The following is a 17,401-nucleotide window of genomic DNA, read 5'->3' on the forward strand; positions in this document are numbered from 1 at the left end:
AGGTGAAATTCCCAGCAGGCTGGTTTTGAGGCCACGGGATCGATTCGGCTGTAGGGGAATACAGCGTGGCTCTGATCGGGTAGGAATGCTGCTCATATACCCGTCTTGCAAAATCTGTCATCTCGTGGTGGGTGTTAGTATAACTATGTGTATATTTATTTTTCTTGAAAGGAGTAAAACAGGAGAAGAAAAAAAGCACCTGCCTGTGACAAAATGTCACAGTTGTTTTAACCATCGCAGTTGTAAACGTTTGAGAAATTGTGTTGGGTCACATGCCATTTCATTGACACCACTGCAAAGATCAGCCACAAATAGCCGGCATCGCATCACCCCCGAAACGACAAGAAAGTGCAATGAATTTATATTTATTTGCAGCTTTTCTAATTGGTCGTGACTAAATACCTGATGACTAAATTGGAATATTTGCAGTGCGTGATTCATATGCTTTTTTTTTATAGGCTCAGCTAGTTTAATAAAAGGGAGAACATATACCCAAGGCCTGCATGCATCGTGTGTTTATGCTACACATAGATCAGATATGCAATGTTTTATACGCTCAGAGAAGGAAATAGCCAGTGTAGAGTGCAGGGAGTCGCCAGCAGCATTGCTGTTATTGTAAATAGCTTTGCACGTTTGATAGTGAAATTATTAGTGTGTCCTCGCTGTAAATCTTTTTATCCAACTTTCAGCTTCACCAGATGTTTGAGGCATGCTATCAATAAAGCAATGAATAATCTTCTACTCAGTGGAGACAGGCCTTTTTCAGATGTGCATCAAAATAACCCGAATAGGCAGTAATAAAATCGCGCCTGTGATAGTTTTATAAATATATGTGTGATATTTGTATTAATTTTGCAGGAAATGGATGAAGGCCAACGGCAGCACCAAGGAGGTTTAACTGCACAGCTACTGCAACTATAACTTCAAAACCACCAGGAAATCCGGGAATATTTAAGCTTTTTGGAATCTGCATTTTCGCATCCATTTTTCCCTCATTCAAAACCAACGGCAATGAAGCAAAGCACAAGGGATTCAAGCACACAGCTGTTTTGACTGACAACCATCTCTCAGAAATAAGGATACAGTTGAAAAAAGAAGCGAAATGAAGGAGAAATCCAAAACGGCCGCAAGGACTAGACGGGAAAAGGAGAACAGTGAATTTTATGAGCTGGCTAAAATGCTGCCTTTACCGTCGGCAATCACCTCGCAGCTAGACAAAGCCTCCATCATTAGACTGACAACAAGTTACCTGAAGATGAGAATTGTTTTCCCTCAGGGTGAGCCACGAGCTCCAACACACACACACACACACACACACACACACACACACACACACACACACACACACACACACACACACACACACACACACACACACACACACACACACACACACACACACACACACACACACACACACACACACACACACACACACACACACGCACGCACACACCAGTTTCCTCTCCATTTTTATCTATTACATTCAAAATGTTAATAACAAACTCGTTCACGAAGTGTCCATTTTTTAGAGTTAAAATTATTAGTGCATTAGAAATGCACAATTCGATGCTTACTTGTAATTGATCTGTTATCACACAATATTATTGTTCATCCAAAGTAACATCAGGATTTATAGTAAATACAGATTTAAAACAAGGTTCAATTATTTGACAGCAAATAAAAATACAAATTATAATGTAACCTTTTTCATCCCTAAACTCTTCAGTGGTGTTATATAAGATTAAATATAAATTAAACAGCATTATTAAGGCACAAAGGCTTTCTGAAACCCTAAAGAAACATTAAAGGAATATTACAGCAGTAATGTGCCGTTGGTCTGCAAGGATCTTTACAAATGGATTATGGTCGTTTTTTTAATTCGGTATGTCCAAAGGAGACAATCTGCCACCATCTTTTTTATACAAGGCTCCGCAGGCTCCTTTGATGGCGTGACTGAGAACAAGACTCACCAATTAGAAATATAAAAAAGGCCCTGCATGGCTTCTAATCAGTCAAAGCCGTGTGAGCAGGAGGCGCAGGGAATCCAAGCCAGCCGCTGTGGTAGAAGGAAAAAAACACCCCCAAATGATCTCCCATGAAATCACATCAGAGGCCCATAAACTCAGTGAAACATGAAGACTTATACTCAAATGGTGGTGCCAAAAAACAGAAAAAAATATCTGTGGGACTTACAAAAAATATTTAGCAATTTTACTTGGAAAATATAGAGAAGCGTCCTTGTTTTTAAGGATTTTTTTTTTTTTTTTACCATCTCTAATCTGCTGGAGTGATATTATTCTACATGTCCCACCGACAGAGGAGAACTATTTTCATTTTCATTTACAGCAGGGGAGACGGACACCTAATTTACCCATGATATCCGAGCTCCATGAGACTTCTGATGGAACTGAATGAATTTTAATGAGCAGCACTGGCTACTTGCTTTGTTCCACTTACAGTCAACGGTGTTTTTTTTATTTTTTTTATTGGACGGATAATCTAAAAATGCGCAAGCTTCGTTACATTTCTTGAGTCACAGAAAATACATAGGCCACACATGCATAACAATAATAATAATAATAATAATATGCGTTATTTAAATATTGATATAGAATATTGGTGGATCCTGACTTCTCTTCTCAGGCTATGTGTGATCTACAAAGCCTGCAGGAAGACAGAAAATGCTTCTTTAGTTGTAATAGGGCCTTTTTAAACAGAAGCTATGGCCTCCGGATTTCACTGTGTGCGGGCATGCGCGCGTGAGAGCGCGAGCGAGCGTATGCGCTCCGCCTGCTAAATCCAGTCTAGTAAAAACGGGAATAAACTGAAATTGCAATCCTACGCGTAACTAAAAATCATACAACGCTGTATTATTTTTAATCATTAGTATAAAATGTGCCGTATCCAAGCAGCTTTATTTCTCTGCAGGTTTGGGTGAAGCTTGGGGTCATGCAAGTCGGACAAGATCTTTGGACAATATAGGACGGGAGCTGGGATCGCATTTACTGCAGGTACAACATATTTTTGTTATTTGTTTTATTCTATTTTATTTTATTTTGTTCAAAACATTTTTTTAACCGACCTGCAACCGGAGTGGCTTTGTTGTTTATTTCCAGACACTGGACGGATTCATCTTTGTTGTCGCTCCAGATGGGAAAATCATGTACATTTCAGAGACTGCATCCGTCCACTTAGGACTCTCTCAGGTCCGTTAACACAATATATCTAGATAGATATATTGTATTTAACTGTCTCTTCCTACATCCATGCTTCTTCTTTTTTGTCGCAGACACTTTGGCACAACAGACACGTTGCGTCTGTAACGCTTGAATGCAAATAAAACAGTTCCTCCAGCAGGCACTCCTATACGCGTAAATTACCGGAGCTATTCTCAACAGGTAGAGTTGACTGGGAACAGTATTTACGAGTACGTCCATCCTGCCGACCACGATGAGATGACAGCTGTCCTCACGCCTCATCAACCCTATCACTCACATTTCGTCCAAGGTACAGCGGCACATATTTCCTCTCCTAAGCCCCCCTAATTCACATGCACCAAATCGTCAAAATTTACCATTTCAATTCGTTAATACGTTGTGTCTTTTGCCTGCATGTGCTCAAGAAAACGCTGCGCGTGTGAGGAAAATGCTCATGGGATATTTAGGCTTTTATAGGCTGCACCCATGTGCGCATCTTACGCAACACGTTATTCCTACAGAATCCAGTTTGAAATTCTAAAAATCACTTCATATTTTCTCATCGACTTTTATCTCGACACATGCTGCATTATTTTGTTATCGCCGAGTATTTTGTTATCAACACGTATTCATTTTTTTTTTTTTTAATACACCAGTGCGTAAAAGTGTACCAAGGAGGCTGCGTATATTCAATTTGTGGCCGTCGTCTTGTATGTTTCCTCCTCCCATGAGGGTTTTTGATTGGAATCTATATTCCCCTTTTAAACATGGTTTGTCCTATTTCAGAGTATGAAATGGAGCGCTCTTTCTTTTTGCGGATGAAATGCGTGCTGGCAAAAAGAAACGCAGGACTCACCAGTGGAGGATACAAGGTTGGCAATAGAATTTTGGTTGATGTAAAAATATTTCTTTAAATATAAAAAATACATAATCAATTTATTAACTAAAGAAGGTGATGAGAATGTATTTGTTCCTTATGCACTGGGCTTTCTTTATATGGGGAATAACCACAGTATTCTTGTGATTTACTGTTTCAAGTGTCATTAAATTTATACTTCTAAAACGTTCTGTATTTTCGTAATATTGCATTTTTTTTTCTTTTTAGGTCAATCATAATATAGGAAGATAATTCTGTAGATATATATGCAGCTTTGAAAGTTATTTCCTCTATTTGTGTCTCTTATCTGCGTCACTCCAGGTGATTCACTGCAGTGGCTACCTGAAGATTCGTCAGTACAGTTTGGACATATCACCTTTTGAAGGCTGCTACCAGAATGTGGGGTTAGTGGCTGTTGGTCACTCTCTACCACCCAGTGCTGTGACTGAGATTAAACTGCACAGCAACATGTTCATGTTCAGAGCCAGTTTGGACATGAAACTTATCTTCCTTGACTCCAGGTATGAAAACTATGAAAAGCTAGTATAAAAAATACTGTTTTTTAAACAAGTTCTCCAAACAGCTTGATGGTCCAAAATCAATTGTCTGGAAAAACAAAAACAGACAAACATGGAACACCGTGAATTCACTCTGCATGCTTCGCGCTTCTTGATTCCTATCCAGGGTAGCTGAGCTGACAGGATATGAGCCCCAGGACCTTATAGAAAAAACACTATACCATCACGTCCACGGCTGTGACATCTTCCACCTCCGCTGTGCGCACCACCTCTGTGAGTTACAAGCCTACTCATTTCTGCTTTTACAATAAACTGCCTGACCTTCTCTTAAAGCCACTGCCCGGGCAACCTGCTGCACCATGTGCAGACAATCCAACATGTTCTCTCACTCACTCTTAAATGCATGCGAGAATTTAAGTATGTTAATCTCCCCTTGCCTGTCTGTTTCTTTTGTCTCCTTCAGTGCTGGTAAAAGGCCAAGTCACCACTAAGTATTATCGTTTCTTGGCCAAGCACGGCGGCTGGGTCTGGGTCCAGAGTTACGCCACCATTGTCCACAACAGCCGATCTTCAAGACCACATTGTATTGTCAGTGTTAACTACGTCCTCACGTGAGTCTGACTTTGATACTTCTATCAGAGACAAACTGGAATCAGTGATTAATTCCATGTTTAAAAATACTTAAAAAAAAAAAAAAAAAGTCACAATTGCATTCCTAACTTATGACATGCTGTTGTTGGTTTTGTCTTTTTTGTTTATTTGTGAAATTCGGAAATTACAGATACACTATTTCAAATGTCTCCTGGGAAAAACAACAGGAAAACCCACATTCCATATTTTCCTGAATTAAGCATATTTTTAGTGTCTGGTTTTATAAAAAAAAAATGTGTCTATCGTATTTATTCGACCGTAAGCTTCTTCGTACAAAAATCTTTTGAAAACAGTAGCTGCAGGACTCAGGCAGTTGTGTGTTATGAGAGCACAAAGCACACTATGGCCCTTCGAGACAACAAGACAAACACCAGGGTTCAACCCCATCAAAAAACCTCTACTGTCGCCATCGATCTGCAGTCTAAGGAAAGCAAAATCGATCAAACGGTAAACTAGGAATCAATAGCTATCTCATAGCTGTAGCACATGTTGGATTTTCCTTGTTAGGTTTGGTTGATTCACATGCCACTTTTTCTGTGTGTGTGTGTGTGCCTGTGCGTGCGGGTGTGTGCAATAGAGGATTTGTGTGAGTCTGTACGTGTATGTATGCATGAGGTTGCACTCCAAGTATTGATTTCCTCAATGCAGTTCGAAGAAAACAAAGTAACTATATTAAAATGACAGTGAATTTCCAAGCGCATAATTAGGTCTAACACTGAGGCATCAGTGACTGCGCATGCAACAAAAGTACAAAGAAAACCTTAGAAATATAAACAAGAAGTAATCACCTTGCCGTGACAGCATTTTAACCCAACAAGGATCCATTAATAAATCACGTTTGGAGGTTGGCTGGTGGCGTATTTCAGACATGAGGTGCTCTGACATTGACCCTGAGGTGGAATTCGGCTAACACAGCTGAGTTTGCACAAAGGCCCAACATTATTGGCTCAGACGTAAGTCAAGCAGGGCACAGATAGGATGCAGAACCAGCCACCAAACTATACCTGCAAGAGCAAATAACACTCACACTGTGCACTGGCTATCCAAACATAGCCTTTCCCCAAAGGTGTTGTACATAAAGAATGGGTCATATTTAGAGTCATATTAAAGAGGCTGGCAGTGTAGGGTCAGAGATGGGCCACAAGGTTTAAAATGCCAGGCAGCTGCTATTACATACTGTTGATGTGATAAGTTAAGAATAGGCTCATGTTTGCTGAACACTTGACACAGGAGCCTTTTAACTCCCTCGACAGTGACACTTGGATTGAGTTCAGCAACAGGACAGTGGGTTAACATGTCCAACATATTGCCATTACTACAAGGACATATACAAGAGAAAAAGTAATCTGCACCAAGCTAAAGAAAAAAGGGAAAAAAAAATTATATATCTATATACAAGGGGGCTGCAGAGAAAATTTACTGCAGAGAAAGTCTACATGTGCAGATCTGTGTGCAGATTTACTTAGCTGCTCTCTGGCAGAATGATTAACTTTCTTCAGGGTGTTTGTTAGTTTTCTCAGAACGGAGGGGGCTTATATCTGAAATGTATCCTAAATGTTTTTATTTCTAATTGCTGCAATATTATTCATGGGTTGTAAAGTGTGCTTGTAAATTAAATATGTATGGCTATGTATTCAATATTAGCTTAGATGAAATGAATCCTTTATTATGTCACTTGATGCGAAAGACTGATGGTGCTCAAATTATTTTGGGAACGTTTGGAAAGTGCAAATGCAAAAAAGAACAATTTATTTTAGCAAGACAAAAACTATATCAGTTTAATATGATTCTCATTAAGTAGTCGAAGTTGAATGCTGCATGCACGTTTGAACGCGATGAAGAGTGTATCGTTTTGTCAGATGTTCGTTGAGGTTGCCCTCCAAGCTAACATCACAATGACAACATGAAACTGGCTCACAAACACAACATGAACATGATGAATAAAATGTAGCAGATATATTTACTGTGAATTAACACTGAAGATGAAGTGCGTGTTAGAGGATTGGGTTTTGTTATTGCGGATATTGGTTAAAAATATGATTATTGTAGGTGTAGTAGAAATGAGTCAGTGTTATTTAAATTAATTCTTGAGGGATTGCAAATCCCTCAACTTCTGAATTTTTACTGAGATAACAGTTGCCACGTCTGAAGACCATGAAAAGCAATATACAACATGACAGTGATGCACCGTTGTCTTTGTTCCCCCAGAAAATCACAAACTTGATATGCAATAGTTAATTGAACATATTTTCCTCACTAAAATCTGTGTTGTCTGTTTTTTTATGCCAAAAGGGAGACTGAGTATAAGGGGATGCAGCTCTCCTTAGACCAAATGAGTCCCACCAAGCCAGCATTTCCATATGCTGACAGTCACAGTGAAGACAGAAAGAGTACCAAGTCACGCCTGACTCAGTCGAAGGCCAAAGCCAGAGTGTCACCATACCCACAGGTAACAGTCTTTTTCATAAAAGACTGTCAACAACTTGGCCTGGTGCACAATTGTTTGATACAAATGGGTTTAAATTACTTAGATCTGTTTTTTTCTTGTTTCTATTTAGCAATTTTCAGCTTTCAACCCGGAACGTTCAGAGTCTGACCAGGACAGCCAGTGGGGAGGGAGTCCACTGACAGACTCTGCCTCTCCTCAGCTGTTGGATCCCAGCGAGGCTGCAGAGGCGTCTTGTGCATATCGACTTTATCCAGACTCAGGCTCCTTGTGCTATGGCCTGGGTCTATCTGACGATGACATTACCCACGCCCACACACATCCTCACACAACAACCTGTGACCGTGTGCGGTGTCAGAGTGGACGCTACTTCCTGGGAACCCCCCAGTCCGGGAGAGAGATGTGGTGGGACACCACACGCTCTGTGCTGTCACTGCCAAAATTTTCGGTGGAGAGCAGCGAGGGCTACGAAATCACATCCTACCATGGCGCCATTCATGGTGAGGTATCAGGGTTGAGAACACAACCATCTGTCTCTGAAAATAGTTCTGGCCTAGCTTCTCCTGGTAGCTGTTTCCCAAATGTTATTATGGGACATGCTAAGTTGTTTACGCCCTTTCTTGCCAGTGTGCCGATTGCTTCCATCTGTTCAAAAATTGCCTGCAATTGAAAGCCAAGTTATTTCACATTTCTCATCCTCAAACAGTAAAACAGCCCCAATGTTGCTTCAGCCAAAACACCCAGTCACACTCTGTCTTTCTGCGTTTTAAGCAGAATTTAAATATGTAACATTAGTCTTTTTTTTTAAATTGTGTGTAACTTAGAATTGGTCATTGTAAAACTTAACAACTGGTTTTCTTTCCAGGACGGGGTCACTGGGACGAAGACAGTGTGGTGAGTTCACCTGACGGGGGTGGGTCCACAAGTGATTCAGGTGAGCGATACCATGGGGACCAGTTCCAAGCAAGCCCTCGAGAGCCAAGCAAGATGGAGACTCTTATCCGTGCTACACAGCAAATGATCAAAGAGGAGGAGACCCGCTTACAGCATCACAAGGTACCACCGCTGGATGTCTCCAGCCTGACCAAAACTCACAGCCCGTGCTTCACCTCTTCGCTTGCCCACCACTCTCAGCTCGCCATGCCTAGTGTGGTGTGCCGAGGTCCTGGAGCCCCCAGTATTGACCTCCCCTCTGAACGCCTTCATCACAGAGACAGTGTCAAAATGCTCGCAGCCCACGACAATGACGAAAACACGACCAGCCCTGCTTCGTTGTCCCGTCTCAGCAGTCCCAGTTCTGATGGTATCCCGAGATCAGGCCTCTCACTCGCCAAAGACTACATGCAGACAGAGCTGTCCCCCCATGCTTCACAACCACAGGGGAGCCCACTGCTCTACCAAGCTCAGGAGAGGCAGGCATTGGACAGGCAAACAGCCTATGCCTTGACTGGGTACTCCCTGGAGCATCTGTACGACCCGGAGAACTTGCGAAGTTATTCCGGCCTGGCCTGTGGAGGAGTCCAGTATGATGTGGCCTCTCATGTGAGAATGCAGGCCGAGCAGATACAGGGACATAAGGCCACATCAGTGATCATAACCAACGGCAGCTGACGATATCTGGTGCATATGGGTCCTGTTGTCTAAACGAGGATAATACCATTGGTGTTGCAACACCAACCAGGGGGCCTGGTGCAAAAGGTGGATGCAAGACAACTGTGTTAGTTTGATGTCCCTTTGGCGGATCATTCAACAGAACTTGTGTTTGTCAGACCTTTGCATTGTACCATTTCCCCTTCTTTATCAAAAGAGGACGATTTTCAAGACTTTAAGGAGCTAGTTCAGGAAGTGACATTTGATATGCCACCTGGCACAGGAAGGAGGTCTGCTCCATTAAATAGGAATATAGTGTTATTTCCATGGTGTTGAACTCAACTACCCTCCCTGCAAAGGCTGGCTAAACATCAAGCCAGTGTTTCAGTCCCAGACCTCTCACGCCCCATTGGCTATGTGAGTTAATCTGTCCTGGACATGATTTCCAAAGGCAGTAAGAAAATGTGTTGTTCCATTGCCCTTTCACCTGAAAACTCCATTGCACAGACACATTATGTTTGACACATGAAGTGCAACATTGCAAAGGAACGTGTTTCACTATTGTAAGATGTCAATGTTTGCTGGTATTTATTTGTCAGTGGGCTGTTTTTATGTATGTGTCTTTTTTTTTCTGTCCGAGTAGAAAATGTGACATTAAAAACATTTTGGTGTTTGGATCACACCATAATTCCAACCCCAGAGTAAAAAATAAGCCAAGTGGAATAAACTACGAAAAAAGAAATCCGCTGATATGTGGAAGTGGAAAATATGCAAATCAATTTGCAACTGCCTGATTGTGTATGTTTAATGCCTTTATTTAAAGTGTGAGGAGATATTACCAAGCTAACTTGTGTAATTTTCTCTGTGCCTTATAAATTCAGGCATTGTATACTGTAAATCAACATAAAATTGTAGGTAAAATGGTATTGTTTACACAGCATTGAGTACGCTGTAAAATCCACAACTTTTGCTCCACTTTCAATTCTTCTCAACGAAAACAATGTTTTTGCTTTGTTCCATCATGACAGTGTAAAAGGCTTAAAAGATTGATGCAAACATCTAAATTGAGTTTAATGTGTTTCGATTTTATTTTAATTTATGATGTAAATATCATCACAAGATGAACTTTTCAACAAGAAGTGACAAGTTTATTTATTAGTTGGTTTGAAAGTCTCTTAAATCTCAATACAATTGCTATCAATTAAATTCTGTCTGTGTCGATTCTTTTTTAGCTGGTGAGTGAAACACACACACACACACACACACACACACACACACACACACACACACACACACACACACACACACACACACACACACACACACACACACACACACACACACACACACACACACACACACACACACACACACACACAGATCTTTAATTGTACATAAAGATATAGTATCTCCTAAAGATTAAAATACTACATATTTTTAATTCACTGTCAAATTATTTTGTACGATACAGCAGAAAAACAAAGAGGTTGTTATGATTGGTGTGCCAAAAAGTACCTTGATGTAAAAAAAACAATAACGTGTTAAAGAGATGGAAACACATAATGGCTCAGTAATTTCTAATTTTCTTCCCTTAAATTTCTTCAAAATAAATTGCAGTGTTTATAAATATCATTTTGGAATAAGCCCTCTCCCAATAGAAAGATTTAACTCCAGTGTCTTTTCTTGGAAATTAATATGGAAACTCATTGGTGTATATCAGCTTTGTCAAATTGCACCAACTGATTAGATTTTTAAAAACTAGGATCAGTGACATAGGAATAAATAATGGGAGAATCAGACTGGGAATTACTGACGATAATTTTCCGAAACACATTGAAAATAAAACATTGCTGGACAACTCATTACAACAACGGGAAAGTGCTCCTATGCGCACTGAGCTGTTTCTAAATGCACTTGCAGTGACACGTTTCTGCTGTTTGGAGCAGTTGAACTTGCACATTTAGCCACTCTGACCTCTGCTCAGAGGCAATTTCTCTGCTGTGTATTTTAATATATGCAAAGTTATTCACATGTAGCCGTGGAGCTGGAGCAGCGCTTGTTGCCTGGACGCGCTGGACCTGGCTGCAGAACTACCATAAGCTGACGTGCCCATCAGCCGGTCGGCCAGATATCACTGCTGCTGTCATTTATGGAGTCAAAACTACTATACCACTCTGTTTCTGACATCATGGAAGTTTGTGAGCGCTGCATGTGTGTGACTGTGTTCAGTGCTGGCTGACTGTGTTTATTGGTGAGATACTGCAATAATCACAGACCTTTTTTTTCTTCCCTCCTAAACACCAAGGATTTTGCCTGATGTGCCCCGAAGGCTTTCACGTGTAGAATCAGTTAAAAATGTGGGCTACACTGGGCCTTTTGCCCAGACTTTGCACACATCTCCCCAGCAATATCGCTTCACTAAAGCTCTTCTCACTCTTACTTTAGTTCAGAAAAAGAAGGAGGTGATTATAGAGGCGAAGAGTAAAAGAAAAGCTGCCAGGTTTAATCCCAGTGAAGAGTAAGATCTACAGCTTTCTCACATATTTCTAGAAAGTGAGATCAAAAAGATAACTAGCAGTGTTGGATGAGCGCTAGCACCACTTTACCTTTATCAGTAGATTTATTATGCAGACTCTTTTCTCGGTTGTCATTGCAAATAAGAACTGGAACTCAATTTACCTACCTGTTTAAATAAAATTTCAATCATAATAAAAACAATGTAAAATTTCCTCAAGGGGTGAAAGTCCCACATTTGGAAATGTAATGTAATTGAACAAGAGTATTGACAGTGAGTTATACAAGAAAAACATATTAATACGAATTAGATTTTTTTTTTTAAATACAATATGAATTCCCTCACGGTAATGTAATAATTATTATATTAAGTTCAGATCTGAAGTTATGCGCTATAAAGGCTGGAAAATATTATTATAGGTGAAATTAAACGCTAATGTTTTGTGTCCATATTTTCTTTCATGGTAAAAAATACACCACGGTTATCCCATATCATCAACTCTATTGTTATCTAATAATCTAAGAATGCCGGAGGACTTTTTTTATTCTTAAAGTGTGTCTAATATCTTTTGTGTAAATTTAAAACTGAAAAATATAAGGATGCATGCTGACTCAATCTGGAGCATCACTCAAATGTATACCCCCCATCTATTTTTAATAATATTTGATAAAACCTTGGACTGTAGGGATAAATGCAAGGAGCACCCTGGACATGTCACCAGTAAATCACAGGACAATCACAGAGAAACAGAAAATCACACACGGCCATTTACACATACAGTGGATTTACAGGCACCAATCAATTTTCGAAACATGTTTATTGAGATGAAACCTCAAATAAACCACCACACACACAACGTCAACCAGGGATGATCTCATTATGAGACCGGAGGGTGTCGACTGCAGTGGAGTAGAAAAAAAAATAAGAATAAAATTAAACTTGTCGTAGAGTGATTCAGAATATTTTCTGTGTAGTTGCTAGACAAAAACATATTAAAAATGTGGGGGAATTTGCACTGTTTGCAATAAAGCTACACCTGAGAAAAGTAGATTTTTTTGGTTGTTGGATAGAAACACAAGTGTAGTTGTGTTGCATTCAACACTTCCCTCTTCTACCGCTCGTATTGAATCACAGCAATGCAAATTTAAAGCAAACCATCTAACTATATGCTACTCTGCATAAAAAGCATGGGAGAGTCAACTTTGTTTACATTTTGAAGCACTTGAGAAGATAAGCATGCGTGCCGTGTCACTTGTCGGACTCTGTGTGGAGGTGAACTCTCAAACCACAGGAAAAGAAGATCGCAGGGTTTCACAACTGCAGTGAAGGAGAAACCGATCCTAAACCCTCAAACGACCACAGAATACCAGGGTGCAGGTGGCAAAGCTCAGAATAGCCACTGAACGTCTCGTTGATTGATTTCAGGCCGGGATTGAGGCACAACTGCATATTCATACATCAATTAAAGTGTTTCTTTCACTAGTGCCTCCATAATTCAACCTGGCGCTCAAGAGAGGAGTCATCCTTATGAAGCAGCTCGAGAGCAAAGGAAAATGTTTCAACATGTTTTCTGTTCCGTGTGTACTTTATGACCTCTTTGAGTGTGAGCTGACATATTCTAATTGTTTAATTCCTCTGCTCTGAAATCAGCTTGGAAATAGCAGCCCTTTACATATCCGGTCTCAAAACACAGCTGCACAGTGTGAAACCATGCAAACACTTGAGTGGGCATGAAGACATTTCACAGGAAGAAAAAAAAAAAAAGTAGTTGTGCATTTGTGGTGGTGAGTTGCCTGCAAATGAGTCAACCAAGGGCAAAATAGCACAGGACTTGGGAAAATCACTCAACCAGCACCCTTAGTGACACCTCTGCAGCAGAGCTCGTTGCGCCAGAGGACATTAAGATGTTCTGATTGGGTGGAACAGGATATTGAGGTCATCTGGTCGATTTGATTGGCTGACTCAGGAGACGCTGCATATCTGAGTTGAAGTAAGGTTTGTGTTTCAGGGGTTTGTTTAAAGAACCAATTCATCTTTCAAAATATGTTGCTAATTACAACCTGCAACTTCAAAATGGACACTGTGATACATCATAATCACTGCATGTGTGAAAACCTTTACCTGGAAATTAATTTGATGTTTGATTGATTTGATGATATAAGCAACTGTTTGAAACACTAATCTGTGTATTTCAACATTTTCTAAAGAATGCTTTGGCGAAGTGATTTTCAATAACAAAAAAATTTATACATCTGGGAATCTATGAAAGTCCTCAGCAGCACATTTGGTGCAAAGTGAGTATTACCACCTGCAAAATTTCCGAAGTGGAACTGAGTAAAAACAAACAACATTTTTAAGCCAATAATGAAGTTCTACACGACAAAAAAATACTACATTTAACTGTGGCTGATTTGACTATATTACGTTGGTTCTGTTTTTGATCACTGAAGTCACTTACATGGAATAAATAGTATAAAAGCTGCAATTATATATATATAAAAGAAGCCTATTTTAACATTCTGTGGTTAGAGAATGATTAAGACTGGTAAGTATGATGACTCAGTATTTAATGCTAGTCATGTACGCAAAGGAGATGGACCATATGCGTCTACACTATTCAGAGTTCCCACAAATTGACTATCTGCAATTCCTTCACTTGAAAGTGCCTGCATTGTTTCAAAGCCGCAAAAACATTTAAAGCACCTGGGCCACAGGGAATAAACGTCATAAATCTTGAAGAATAGTTTGTTGTAAGTTACTTTCGTTGGATGTTGTGTTTTGAATTACAAACATGAAAAACGCGTGATCACTTAAACAAATCCACCTTAATTTGAAAACTGGCTAATCTCTGCAACAAGGCTATTAAACAGACTACAAGTACAATATCCTGAGACACACACACACACACACACACACACACACACGCACATGCACGCGCACACGCACACACACACGCACACAGGCTCAGACAGTGTGAATCTAATGCCCTCCAATCCTGTGAATCCCTTTGTTCCCGATTTCACGCTTGATTTGCCCACAGCTTGAGTCTGGCTTGTATCAGCGCTCTTCTCACTGCTTTCACTCCTGCCAAATCCACAGAGCCACAGAGGATCCATGTCCCCTCTCTCCCTCTCCCTCTCTCTCTCTCTCTCTCTCTCTCTCTCTCTCTCTCTCTGCCATTGTTCGTTCCAGCGTCTCTGCAAAATGCTCAACACATGCCAAGAAGTTGTGTTTGTTTGTTTGTATCTCAGTCTCTCTTACTGTAAACACCTCATCAATCTGCCAAGATCGGACCAGATCAAAGTGAATTCAGAGGCATCACTGCATTTTGCCTGATTTACACCGCTCGCCGTCCACCGGTCATACAGTAGATCTTTATTGAATGATGTCCCTTGGAACTGGAGTGCAATGGCAGCCATTACCGCATGCACAAAACACATTGTCTACAAATCTTAAGAGTGATTCGACTCTTCTCACAAGGGGCCTTTCAGGCGTTCTGTTTTGAAATCCTGTGTCGCTAAAGCTGCACATCAACGCGGCTCTTCCACTCCTTCGATCCCTGCAGCACTCGTATTGAGAAGATATTGTGACAGCTGCGTGAGGGGGGCAAGAGGGAGAGCGCAGGAGACAGACAAGGAGAAAGAAGGAGAGAGGAGAGAGCGAGGAGAGAGTCTCTAGAGAGAGGGTGCCGGTGCTCCACAGCTACAAGTCACTGCTTGCATGCCAATGAGGAGATTCCCCTGCAGCAGCAGCAGCAGCAGCAGCAGCAGCAGCAGTGAAGGCGGTGAAGGCAGCGTTAGTGGAGCAGAGCAGCAGGAGGGGCTGCTGCTGACACTGTACCACTATAGTCCTTGATAGTCACATTACACATGCCACACAAAAGAGCTAAACACCAGATGGGTTTTCGAAGCAAATCATTGAGAAATAGTCTAGTGATAAATTACTGCTAAATTAAAGTTACTGTAAACATGCAGGTGAGAATTGTCTCTATGTGACAGCAGTCTCTGATTAAAGAATGCCAAGAGTCTTCTGCTATTCTAATGTATAGAAATACCCAGCTAATTATCTTTACATTGTTTTGTAATAAGCTACCTTTTAGTCCCAATTAAATGTGCGTGAGATGGCACAAAGTATTAGCCCATACCAATATTTACAAAAATGTCAAAAACAAAAGTAAACATTTTATAAGGTGTTAAATGGCCATAGATAGCTGCCTTTAAAAAGAAACATGCCTCTTTCTCTTTGAATGATGCTGGTAATTAAATAGGTTCAATCCTGAAGGATAGTCTTTAACTGTGTGGTTAACAAATAATTCCAAATAACTGGAACCAAACATTAAAGCTGACGATTAATGGTACACTGTGCGGGTTTCTGCCCAAACTGGAGCTTCACAATTCGTCATTTTCTCATTAAATAAAACAAAGTGCGGCATTGTTGTAACTTTGGGCATTTATCTGCAGGTATGAGATCACTGCACCTCAAAATTAGTCTAAAATTCAACATTACCATGTGAACATGAACATGAAAGATTTATGCTTATTTTAAAGTCTCTTTCTCATATATTCCTCATTTCTCCTCAACAGCTAGAACAGTAGTTACTGCCATAATCCCGGACCTAACAGCAGCAGTGTGAGTAAGAGCTTTAGTTTTGTGTAACCACCCCCCCCCCTAAGAGAAGAATTAATAACTAATTATGTCAGGTCACTCGCCCAGATGGTCCTATCAGATGGGCCCACTGTCTGAACCTCACCTCCAACAAGCACCTCTGACCCCAACGTCCATGTCACCCCTGGCAACGTGCAGTCTGAGGCCTGGGCTGCCGGGAGGATGGAAACAGGGGGTGCACGAGCGTTTGGGGTGCATAAAGAGGCGGCGACGGGGGTACGGGTTGGGCGTGTCTGATCAGTGTTGGATGGCTGGTTTTAAAGCTCCATGAATACAAGGCTCCCCGCCGGCACCATGATCTCCACGGTCATGATTCTGTTATTACACGCCATGTTCCCGTGATGGGCAGATGGCTCCAAGCGCCGGCACATGCATTCACACACATTCAACACACGCCGAGCCCGTCGCATCAATGGACACAACCTGATACTCCCCTTTCTTGTCTCATTAGGAGGCTATAGAAACATAAGAACATAATAGGGGGGGAATTAAGTGCCCATGTGGATGTCAAAGGGGGATGTGGCAGAAGATTGGGATGAGGGCTAACAAGCGCATGGTGCGCTCCCTCAGCTTTGTGTGGTGATTAGTGCTTTCGACAGGGCTGACAGGTAAAAGACAAGCCCTCTGGGACAAAGCGGCTTTTAAACGGACACTTAAACAGCCAGGAAAGTGACAGCAGTGAGGAACGGGCATCAAAGCTCCAGGCTGTCAGGAAAAAAAAAAACACACAAAAAAAACCTGTGGGCTACGCATGTCATGGGAAAGAGGACAAGGGTTTAGCATCAAGGTAGAGTGGACATAATCATATATGGTGCCAGTCAGAGCAGGAAGAGGGCCGTGGAAATGGCTTCTACCATGTATCAATAAAGAATGTGATAAAAAAAAAATTCTTTCTCTATCAAATATGGATATATAGATGTATAGACAGTTAGTTTAAAG

At 41.0% G+C, this 17,401-nt stretch overlaps 1 protein-coding gene across 1 annotated transcript; it reads left to right on the plus strand.

Annotated features, from left to right (window-relative positions):
• Nucleotides 1-1,102: 1,102 nt before the first annotated feature.
• On the plus strand, nucleotides 1,103-9,303 carry LOC308143456 (single-minded homolog 1-like; the record flags this gene model as incomplete). The annotated part of the gene is made up of 11 exons (XM_080514271.1): nucleotides 1,103-1,277; nucleotides 2,932-3,014; nucleotides 3,120-3,209; nucleotides 3,402-3,510; nucleotides 3,987-4,072; nucleotides 4,399-4,598; nucleotides 4,762-4,868; nucleotides 5,059-5,206; nucleotides 7,539-7,695; nucleotides 7,805-8,192; nucleotides 8,558-9,303. 11 exons carry the CDS (start codon nucleotides 1,103-1,105, stop codon nucleotides 9,301-9,303), a joined length of 2,289 nt encoding a protein of 762 aa, XP_080370397.1.
• Between the last annotated feature and the right edge of the window lie 8,098 nt (nucleotides 9,304-17,401).

The sequence above is a fragment of the Blennius ocellaris genome (assembly GCF_963422515.1).
Source record: "Blennius ocellaris genome assembly, chromosome: 18".
Classification (NCBI taxonomy): domain Eukaryota; kingdom Metazoa; phylum Chordata; class Actinopteri; order Blenniiformes; family Blenniidae; genus Blennius; species Blennius ocellaris.